At 39.8% G+C, this 11,810-nt stretch overlaps 1 protein-coding gene across 3 annotated transcripts in view; it reads right to left on the bottom strand.

Moving 5' to 3' along the window:
- Positions 1 to 1,595: 1,595 nt before the first annotated feature.
- The window catches only part of LOC122550271 (polyadenylate-binding protein-interacting protein 2-like), a 132,582-nt gene continuing 122,367 nt past the window's right edge, over positions 1,596 to 11,810 (bottom strand). For all 3 annotated transcript variants that reach the window (XM_043691041.1, XM_043691158.1, XM_043691096.1), the window contains 2 exons: positions 8,075 to 8,248; positions 1,596 to 5,604 (listed from right to left, as the gene is read on the bottom strand). In XM_043691041.1, the coding sequence (XP_043546976.1) occupies positions 5,548 to 5,604; positions 8,075 to 8,248 (231 nt within the window). In that variant the 3' untranslated portion in view covers positions 1,596 to 5,547. The remainder of the gene's footprint in view (positions 5,605 to 8,074; positions 8,249 to 11,810) is intronic.

Genomic DNA, 11,810 nt, shown 5'->3' with positions numbered 1-11,810 from the left:
AGGGAAATTCATACCAGAAAGGATGCTGAATAATTTCCAGAAAAGGCAAAGGAACTAAGAATCAAGGTTTCCCCCAGTTGACCTTTCAGATATCAGTTTCAGAGTGGCATCATTGATGTCTAGAATGAGCTGAAGAATTAGGTTTTCATTTTATTGTCCTTGTGTCTCAGCCAAAAGGAATCAGAGGGTTCCAATCTACAAAATGCATCATCGTAAAATGCTTAGGAGCCAAATTATCTTTTCAAGGTTGAGAACCTCATGGCAAGCAAAATCGAGCTTGAAGTTAAATAATGGGATTTCACCCTGTCCCAAATGCAGAGGCTTAATATTACACTTTTCCAAAAGTAACAAAATGAATCAATATATTTCGATAGTCAACAAGCTTTTCCATGTTAAAACATATATATCCTGGTTTTATAGATTTATATTCTTTCAGTTACCCTGAATTGGATTATGATTGATTTTCAGAAAGAGAAAAAAAAGATTAAAAAGAAAAAGACAAAGATAGAAAAAATATAATTTTATAGTACTTTACATGGCCTCGACTTATTCCAAAGCATCAAAATATTTGTTACAAATATCACTTATGTCAAAAACACTAATTATTTTCCAAATGCAAAGATGGAGCTTTACCAAAGGTGGTCCTCCAGCAATTAACAAAACAGGAAACTGCTCCCCACATTCCCTAACTTCCTTCACTATCTCAAATGCTTATTGTACCAAGTGAAATGCAAATTTAAAATTAAATTTAGGTGGGAAGCAACATAAATGGGAAAGGGACCAGGATTACAACACCAGTGCCAATTACTCCATTTACGTGGCAATTACGGAAATAAGCAGCTGAGTCTTTAACATCTCAGAACTTCAACACTGTCCCAAACAGTCTTATGTTTTAGCTTACTCTTTGTTTGTCCCATATGCAGACCAAGCTTGATGGAACATGCTGAATTAACTCAGAAAATGTATCTTGAATGCATGGAGTAGCCAGAATAACGGCAAAATAGAACAAATAGTTTTAGTCCCAAATTATTTTCCTTGCAAGATTCTTATAACAACATGAGAATATAAATCCTTACACCGCTAAACATACCTCATACATACACCTATTGTAAAGATCCAGCTTCTCCTTGTACATGCAAGCAGCAAAACAGTCAGCAGTGGTGTATATGAACCATAGTACTAAACAGGAATAAAAAAAATTAACAATGTAGTTTACCATTAAACTGAAACAAGACTAATTACAGTCAAGATTTTATTTGCATCCTATTTGCAATTTGAAAACAAATTTTGAATTGTGCAGAAGAAAAATGAAAATCACTGCCTAAACCCAGCCTTTCCCTTGAGAAGGTTAAAGACTATGTGCGTGATGGGACATGACATCCCTTGATTGTTCACTTGTTTTTGGTTTCAAAATATGGGCATAAATAGGAAGTGTACCAAAGCTAATGAAATCAAGAACACACAATCTCCACAATCCTAAGAAGAATCTGGTTACATTTTGCAACAATGTCTTACTTGAGATGTACAAACTAGATCTTCTGAAGCAGATTTTCATTACTTTTGCAAGATGCAGCAACAGGGTGAGTNNNAGAAAGAGAATGAAAAATTGTAAACCAGAAGCCAGAAGTTAAATTGCCTGGTCACATTTTTGATGCTTTGAACGACGATGGGAATTTTGATACATAAAATACATTTAATTGCCAAAGATTTCCTTAGAATTCACAAATGGCCAAATTAAATCTTGCTGCTATTCAGAAAAGTTATCCGTGCTCTTCTGCAACTTTGCTTCATTCATCTCATTGCTTCAAATCCCTGTTATTATTGCACTGAAGAAATGCAAGTTTGGAACCATTCTCAATTGGGCATGGTTTATATTCTCTTCTTAATAATTCAAGATAGGAGAGTTAGGTGGAGAGGGGCAGAATAGTTGCCACACATTAATTTTAAATGCTACATACACTTACCTCGAATGCAACACCCTGTTTCTTCAAAAGGAATAAACTTCTTATTTTCTTGAATACTAAAATTACATTGTGATGAAGTATTTTCCCTGAAAGTTCATGATTATGGCAATATTATAGAATAATTAGAAGAGGACAGCTATCAGCATTTTACTCTATTTGGACAGGCAGGCACAGTAAAATAACTGACAGTGACAAAAGTAACTGCTTCAGAAAAATAAAACAGAACTATCAATTTGAGATCAGTTTTGGAAAACATTAGGAAGTTTTCCAACAAAGGGATAAGTTGTCACAACAGAACATCCTCCTCCTAAACATCACCAACTAGACCATTCAAATTTTGATCATCTGAAAGACACTGACTTATGCTGAAAAACAGTCGGTCAGTACTGGCTGCCCCAATACCTTAAAAGTGACTATTCATCAAAAGGGTTGTTCAGAAGCAGACAATTCAACTCTGGAGGTCAGTGTTTTGAACCAAATCTTGTTTCAGCGAAACATTCACTTATGTGCATTTTTCTACCAGGTTCTAATAAAGAGCTGGATCTTTCCTTTAGTCTAGGAGTACAGTTCTAATAGCAAACTATTCATTGTTACTGTCTGATTTGATCAACTTTCTTGGTACACACCAAAAATTGCATCGAGAGCCATCTGGTCTGCATCATTTCACACATGGGATGCTGCTTTTAGTCACTAGGCTACCAGGACATCAAACTCATTAACTCCAGAATCTAGCTTCCAATCCTTTAGACTGATGGCATCAACAATCCTGCTCCAAACAAAAGTAATGCATTTAGTGGGCACCTATGCAACACAAAAGTGACCTCAATTCAGCAGCATCTGACACAACCCAGAGACCATAATATGTTTGGAGAAAAGGAATGTCAGATTAGAGTAAAGCAGATGTGAGTACTGTTTTAGTGAAGGCATGATGCAATTGAGGAGGCCACCTGGCTCACATTATAACTGACTCAGAAGCACATAATACTGACAGTACGGTGAAAGTAGTTTCGACATACATTAATGCATTTTCATTAAAAAAAGCCACTACTGCTGTGTGATTGGTCACCAGGGGGAAAAGTTAAAACATGTCACCTTGAAACAGATTGAAATATCTCAAAATCCTTTCAAATTTAAGGGTCAAGAGTCAAGCGTCAGAATAAAACATCATCCATCCAGTCTGTAAAATAGGAAAGTTAATTTATAATAGTGTTCTGTGGTATGATACAAGTTATGCAAAAAATTATACTTATGATTTATTAGCAACAGTATGAAGTTGCTCTTTACTTGGGCAGTGAAGGAGGCACAAACAGATGCTTTAGGCCACAACCAAATATACTGCATCATTACATGTAAAAACAATTAAGAAACTATAATGGAATTTCTACTACCTTTGTAGCAGAATTGGTAGTAAAGGCATTACCTTGTTCAGAACCAGAACAGTGGGTAGAAGTGAGGAGAAAATAGGAAACTATTAGTAAATAATCAATTATTATGAAAACTGCTGAAGCATCTCAGTTGTCATTTCATTCTAGATTCTTGAGATGCTCTCATAACTAGATAACACTAAAAAAGCTAAACCAACAAAGTTTGTGGGATTAGCTAGGTGGAACAGGAAATTGGGGCAATGAAAATATTTTGAAGGTCTTCTACAGAGTAAACTAAAACAAATCATCATCAGTAAAACACAGTTTTGTTATTATGAGCCGATACAAGGCCCAGCAAGGAGTACAGCGGCTTCAATATTTAAAACCATACAAGTGCTAACGGGCTGAAAATCCCACCTGTTAAAGACCTGGATGATTTTAAGTGAAGATGGTTTGGAAAAGTGGAAGTCTGATGAGCTCAAAATCGTTAAATTCACAGAAAATTGCAACATCTCAGTACCTAATCACACCCACTGGAAGGAATTTTCCCAGCACCAAAATTCATAAATCAGCGACCAAAGCACCACATTCAAGAATAAGGTTGTTCCCCCACCCATTCCTACAAAAGATGCTGAATTGGATTAACTAATAACTTTCAGAAGGAAATTAGGCATCAGATCTATGTTTCATTCCTAAATTGGAAAGTGTTATTTCTGTGCTTTCTGATCAACTGACAGAACATCAAGTGCATTTAATGAATAAAGTGAGCTTCAGAACTTTAGACCCGATTCAATTTCCTCCCACTGAAATGCTGTGCTAAATGAAAAGCTATTAACTTTACATATGACTTAGTTTGCCAAACCACTCTCATACCATCAGGTCCTGTGCCAGTGCATCCCCACCCCTCAAAGAATTTATTCATGATTTTTTAAAAAAATCACTTTCAAACGTTAAACTTGCAAACTTTTCACTGATGGAAACTTTAGAGAAGCTTATTTTAAGAAGCTACATGCCAGCTTTTTTTTTTGCATTAATTTGTCCCCTAGACAAGAAAAGAAAAATAAAATAAAATTTGAACCATGAACAAAGAATCATCTTCCTAGAATGAAATGAGCTCATCACTGCAGCAGTGATGCCATTTTCACTGTTGAGGCAAATGCAAGCATGGATGATTGTGTGATAATTCAAGACTGGCTCTTTATGTCAGGTATTTGCTACATAAAAATCTCTGCCGAGCATTTGCAGATTCTGTACCTTGGGCAAACTTTCATGGCCCCCTAACGCCCACCGCCATGAAAAGCGCAACCTAATTTTCAGTCAGTAGAGTATTTCCCCACACAAACTAGACAAACAGCACCCCATTTGAATTTTTTTTAGCCCGTTTGGGCTGCACTTCAAAACAAAACCCCAAAAAGATATATATACTGTATTTTTAAGATCTTACAATGTGCATTGTAACATATTTAGCTTCTTTTTACTGCTAGATGCAATGTTACTTTAGAAGGAAATTTGCTTAGACCATAAAACTGACAACATATAATGGCAGTGGTAATACTGTATTCTGAATAGCTATTCTACATCCCTCTTTGTAAGGCTCTCATAGCAGTGAAAAGAGGGGAGATAATAATCAGGCAGTTAAAAAAAAAGTTGTGACTGTGTGTGACTCCGTGCGTGTGCCTGTGAGGTTCCAGCAGTTGGTGGTTTTCAATTCTTTTAGAACCAACTTCATTTGGCAAAGTGCTTTTGATATTTCGCTTAAGCCAATTTTAAATATTGTTTTAAAAAGGGTACTCTCACTTTAAACTTTTCTTCCAGGAGATACAGGGTACCCTAAACTGAGCAAGTTTTAAGCTGGCATTGCATTCAATTCACCTCTTTCCCCAACAAAGCTATGAAACCAGTCATTTTAAGTAACAGACCCAATGTGATATGTGGCAGATGGAACACCGTACACCAACAAGAGCATGCCAACTTGGCCTTGCACGTAATGGAAAGTGTGAAAGGGCCAAGCTGTTTTTGTAACAAAGCTGAAACAAGCCAAAATAAACCCAGTAAATCTAAAACAGTCTTCGGTTGAGAAGGGGAAGAAGGTGGGTAATCCAATAGCATCAATAACAAATAGGCCCTCCTAAAAAGTGACTTGCTTCACAGTGTTCAGAAATTGTATTTTTTTTTGTTGCTTCCTCCAGCAGAGGGCAGCTTGCAAGACTTTCAGAATTTCAGTACTTCACTCCAGGAACAAATTCCTTGGCATCAGGATTCAGAGTACTTTTACTCTAAAGGGGAGAAAGGAAAAATAAAAGATGTTATCCACAAAAATATGACTTTCCTTTCTTTAATCAAACTACACAAATAGTAGGCAACATCCAGAACTGTAATGCTGTTCAGTGGTGGCCTAATGGCATTAAACATGTTCATGCTCTGAGGTCAGAATCTAGCATGGCTGTGATACTGAAGTTTTCAACATTTTATTAATACTTGGGGGCATTGACAGCGCACAATAAACAACTGAACAATAGCTTCTTGCATAGTCACAGGTGAGGTGCCGGAAGACTGGAGGTTGGCTAATGTGGTGCCACTGTTTAAGAAAAGTGGTAAGGTCAAGCCAGGGAACTATAGACCAGTGAGCCTGACGTCAGTCATGGGCAAGTTGTTTGAGGGAATCCTGAGGGACAGGATGTACATGTATTTGGAAAGGCTAGGAGTGATTAGGGATAGTCAACATGGCTTTATGCGTGGGAAATCATGTCTCACAAACGTGATAGAGTTTTTTGAAGAAGGAACAAAGAGGATTGATGAGAGCAGATCGGTAAATGTGATCTATATGGACTTCAGTAAAGCCTTCCACAAGGTTCCCCATGGGAGACGGGTGAGCAAGGTTAGATTTCATAGAATACAGGGAGAACTCGCCATTTGGATACAGAACTAGCTCAAAGCTAGAAGACAAAGGGTGGTGGCGGAGGGTGGTTTTTCAGACTGGAGGCCTGTGACCAGTGGAGTGCCACAAGGATTGGTGTTGAGTCCCCTACTTTTCATCACTTATATAAATGATTTGGATGCGAGCATAAGAGGTATAATTAATAAGTTTGCAGATGACACCAAAAGTGGAGATGTAGTGGACAGCGAAGAAGGTTACTTTAGATTAAAAAGGGATCTTGATCAGATGGGTCAATGGGCTGAGAAGTGGCAGATGGAGTTTAATTTAGATAAATGCGAGGTGCTGCATTTTGAGAAAGCAAATCTTAGCAGGACTTACACACTTAATGGTAAGGTCCTAGGGAGTGTTGCTGAACAAAGAGACCTTGGAGTGCAAATTCACAGCTCCTTGAAAGTGGAGTCGCAGTTAGATAGGATAGTGAAGGCGGAGTTTGGTATGCTTTCCTTTATTGGTTAGAGTATTGAGTACAGGACCTAGGAGGTCATATTTTTGCTGTACAGGAAATTGGTTAGGCCTCCTTCCTATTGGAAAGATGTTGTGAAACTGGAAAGGGTTCAGAAAAGACAAGCATGTTGCCAGGGTTGGAGGATTTGAGCTACATGCAGAGGTTGAATAGGCTCGGATGCTGACGGGTGACCTTATAGAGGTTAATAAAATCATGAGGGGCATGGATAGGATAAATACACAAAGTCTTTTCTCTGGGGTGGGGCAGTCCAGAACTAGAGGGCATACATTGAAGGTGAGAGGGAAAGATATAAAAGAGACCTAAGGGGCAGTGTTTTCACGCAGAGGGTGGTACGTGTATGGAATGAGCTGCCAGAGGAAGTGGTGGAGGCTGGTACAATTGCAACATTTAAAAGGCATCTGGATGGGTATATGAATAGGAAGGGTTTCGAGGGATATGGGTCAGGTGCTGGCAGGTGGGACTAGATTGGGTTGGGATATCTGGTTGGCATGGATGAGTTGAACCGTAGGGTCTGCTTCTGTGCTGTACATCTCTATGACAATGTGTATAAATCTGTGCCACAAGAACAGCAGTATAACATTCACTATGTGCATGCCTCACAGCCATTCAGATTGTCTGACACAGCACCATAGTTCCATTTAAACATTTTTACGCGGTGTCCCTTAATACCCTGGTCCATCAAAAGTCCATTGTTACCAATTCTAAGAATATTTATTATTTCAGATACTAGTCTTTTCCAGATTTGGTTTTTGATACTCACATTAATGAGATTGGAAACGTAAGTGAAAGTACAAGGCAAGGGCTGGGGCTCTTGTGCTGCAGTGGTATTGTCTTATCTTTGAGCCAGAAGCCCTGGGTTCAGTTCTACCAGCTCCAGAGGTTGTCATAATCCATCTGGACAGGTTGTTTAACAATATCCACAAGGTAGGATTTATAATTACAGGACCATCCAATTGTTACAATAATTAATTCCTGTCCATAGTCAAAATGTCATCCAAAAAAGAATACAGCAAGGATGGGATATCTAAAGCTTTCCTGCAACTTCCAATGCATTTTCTAACTTGATTTTTGGTGTGGACTTCCTTTCAGCCATTTCATGACTACTCTGTCATCATAAAAACAAGACTCCAAGCTAATATTTGTCCTCAGAATAATGCAATATAACGAACAGAAAGTAAAACACATCAAATTATTTTCTGCAAAAATGTGGATCCACAGACTTATTTAATAATTATTCGGAAAGGCAAACAAAGCTGCTAGTACATTCAGTCTACCGATTAAGCTGCAAATATTTTTACAATAATGTGGGTAAGGGTCACATCCACTGTTCTTGGCTCCTTACCACGAGTTCCTCTGTCTTGCTGCTGTCATTTATGGATAATCCATTCATTTGTTGTTGCATCTGGTTGATAGCTGGCAAATCCCGTTCAGGAATAAACCATTCCTGGTCCTCCTCATCCAGCATTTCCTGAAAACAACGCTCCAAGAATTCTTCCTCCCATAATTCTTCTTCTACCTGTGAACCACCATAAAAATATTAATTATGAAACACAGGTTGTTGATGGGAGTCTGAATATTACGAGGAGAAAGTGAGGTCTGCAGATGCTGGAGATCAAAGTTGAAACTTTATTGCTGGAACAGCACAGCAGGTCAGGCAGCATCCAGGGAACAGGAGATTCGACGTTTCGGGCACAGGTCCTTCTTCCTGAAGAAGGGCCTGTGCCCGAAACGTCGAATCTCCTGTTCCCTGGATGCTGCCTGACCTGCTGTGCTGTTCCAGCAATAAAGTTTCAAGTCTGAATATTACAGCATGGTGTCACTGGACAAACCAGCTGCAATTTCTTCATACAGCAGATAACCAAAACCATGGCAAACAGATGCATCAGAAATAGCATGAAAAGGGGGAGGTGGAAGGGAGAAAAGCGAGTCTGGAATGTAATTATCAGATAACAAAGTGTATAAAGTATACAAATCCACATATTTTCTATTTAAAACCTCTTCCAATGCTTGTAAGTACTCTACATGAGGTCAGTGAATATTTCGAATCATTGGAGAGCACAGCTTGGAACTTCACAGTGGCAAAACCAGCTCAATAATGAGCTCTGCAGACAGAACAAAGTACTGTGGTGATGCACAGAGTAGCCTAGTAGGCAACCTCCTTCACGATGAAATTTATCTGTAAGGGAAAATGTATTTGTGCCTGTACATATGAAAAGAGCAGATGAAAGGTTTTTCCTCTCCAACCAAAATATCACTTGACAGGGAGCATGGCTAACAGCAAGTTGCATCAACACCAAGCTGGTTACCTGCGGTAGACTCCTGATAATTCCTCTTTCACTCCCCCATCTTTTCTACAATGAATTATCTGCTATGCCGGTGATCAATTACACAATGATGAAAGTAGGAGCAAAATGAAAATCAAGGCAGTTGTCACTCAATCAAAGTTCTTAACACTATTCACAAACACTACATGACTGTTGAGGAGAAAACTGGTTATGGAGAATCTACAGATGAATCACTTATGTCAAGAAACTAGCGAAGCTGGAATTGTACTCTGCCGACCAAAAAATACTTTAATTTGCCTATCACTATTCATAACCACAATGTAAGAATCTGAGACATCTGAACTGCAGCCACTGTTGCAAAGTGGGAAATATGACAACCAATTCATTCAACTGCAATCTCCAAAAAAAAATTAAAACACTAACACTGCTTTCTCTCCACAGATGCTGCCAGACCCGCTGAGTTTCTCCAGCAATTTGTTTTTGTTTTATATCTACAGCTTTTTATTGTTTTATTAAGAGGACAGGCTAGTTAGATGCTAATGAGGACTATCAGTAGTTGAAAATGCACTGCAGAAATTCACCAAAGGTCCTTCCACAGCATCTTCCAAACCCATGATTACTATGGCACATGGACCGCAGCGCTTTAAGAAGGCAGCTCATCATCATGGTAAATGGGATCAAATGCTGGCCCAACTAGTGACGTCTACATACCATGAGTGAATAAAGACAAGATTAATTAAACTTAAGATTGTAAGAAATAGTAACAGGAATAGGATACTCAGCTCTTTGAGCTTGCTCGTCCATTCAGTAGCATCACGGCTGATACAACTTTGAATGTTGGATGTTGCCACCCAGATTGACAGGGTTGTTAAGAAGGCATACAGTGTTTTGACCTTTATTAATAGAGGGATTGAGTTCTGGAACTAGGAGATTATGCTGTAGATGTACAAAGCTCTGGTACGGCCACACTCGGAGTATTGTGTACAGTTCTGGTCACTGCATTATAAGAAGGATGTGGAAGCTTTGGAAAGGGTGCAGAGGAGATTTACTAGGATGTTGTTTGGTATGGAAGGAATGTCTTACGAGGAAAGGCTGAGGGCCTTGAGGCTGTTCTCATTAGAGAGAAGGTTGAGAGGTGACTTAATAGAGACATACAAGATAATCAGAGGGTTAGATAGGGTGGACAGGGAGAGCCTTTTTCCAAGTTTGGGAACGGCAAACACGAGGGGACACAATTTTCAAGGGAGGGGAGATAGGTATAAGACAGATGTCTGAGGTAGTTTCTTTACTCAGAGAGTAGTAAGGGTATGGAATGCTTTGCCTGAAACGGTAGTAGATTCACCAAGTTTAAGTGCATTTAAGTTGGCATTGGACAGGCATATGGACGCACATGGAATAGTGTAGGTTAGATGTGCTTCAGATTAGTATGACAGGGCGGCGCAACATTGAGGCTTGTACTGCGCTGTAATGTTCTATGTTAACTATAGAGTTACGTCAGGAAAAGACCAGATTATTTTGCAAGAAGGAAGAATGCCGCATTTGCAGTTCATACTAGTGTGTAACACCGGATCAGATACTTCACATAGCTGAAAGGTAAAAGTTCCCTTCCGCTGCCACTGTGATAAGTCCAAAATTTAAGAATTGGATCTAAATAAAATTAAAGAAACAAAATCCTGGCAATACACATCAGACCAGGGACTTCGGTTTCCAAAAAAGATGCAGAATTTTCTCAGAGGAAATGAAGCAACACTGAAATTCTCACTGTCTGGTCTGATTTAAAACTCAGCTTCTTAAAATTTAACTGGTGGCTCAAGTGCCTGATGACAGAATCAGATCGGCCCCTCAGCCCACCATAGCTAGGCTGACCAACAAACATAAAACTACACTAATCTCATTTGTTTTGTGGCCTACTATGCCCTGGCAAATTAAAAACTTACCCACATAAGTCTTTAATGATGCGAAAGAACCTGCACTCAACGAGTGAAAAGATATGTCCTCAGAAGCACTTACTGCTCACCTTAAACTCATGCTTTCTGGTCCTAGACGCGTCGGACATGATTAGATTAGATTACTTACAGTGTGGAAACAGGCCCTTCGGCCCAACAAGTCCACACCGACCCGCTGAAGTGCAACCCATCCAGACCCATTCCCCTACATTTACCCCTGCCCCTAACACTACGGGCAATTTAGCATGGCCAATTCACCTAACCTGCACATTTTTGGACTGTGGGAGGAAACCAGAGCACCCGGAGGAAATCCACGCAGACACAGGGAGAATGTGCAAACTCCACACAATCAGTCGCCTGAGGCAGGAATTGAACCCGGGTCTCTGGCGCTGTGAGGCAATAGTGCTAACCACTGTGCCACCGTGCCGCCCACTATCTACAGTCTATGCCTCTCAATTTTGTATACCTCAAATCAGATCCTCCTCCCCCCCCCCGCCCCCCGCCCTTCAGCCTCCTCTGCTCCAGGTGAAAACAAACCCAGCGTATCCAGTCTCTCCTCATAATCATTTTAAGTGCGAGCAGCAGCTGAGTTTAAATAAACCCAGAAGGCTACAGCTAAGGTAAGACAGTGTTTTTTTTCTCTCTTCACAGAAAGAGCGGGAGCAGCAGGGGGAAGTGACGACGACCAGAGGGGCAGCCGGGAAGGAAAGCAGTGAGTAGAAATACTCACCCCTTCGACGCCAACGGTCATTTTGAGTGCGAGCAGCAGCTGAGTTTAAACGAACCCGGAAGGCTACAGCTAAGGTACAACAGTTTGTTTTAAAATTACTTACCGGTAGCGGGCAGC

Source organism: Chiloscyllium plagiosum, chromosome 1 (assembly GCF_004010195.1).
Source record: "Chiloscyllium plagiosum isolate BGI_BamShark_2017 chromosome 1, ASM401019v2, whole genome shotgun sequence".
In the NCBI taxonomy this organism is placed as follows: domain Eukaryota; kingdom Metazoa; phylum Chordata; class Chondrichthyes; order Orectolobiformes; family Hemiscylliidae; genus Chiloscyllium; species Chiloscyllium plagiosum.
The sequence above is the reverse complement of the archived record's forward strand: the minus strand, read 5'-3'. Positions and strand labels throughout refer to the sequence as shown.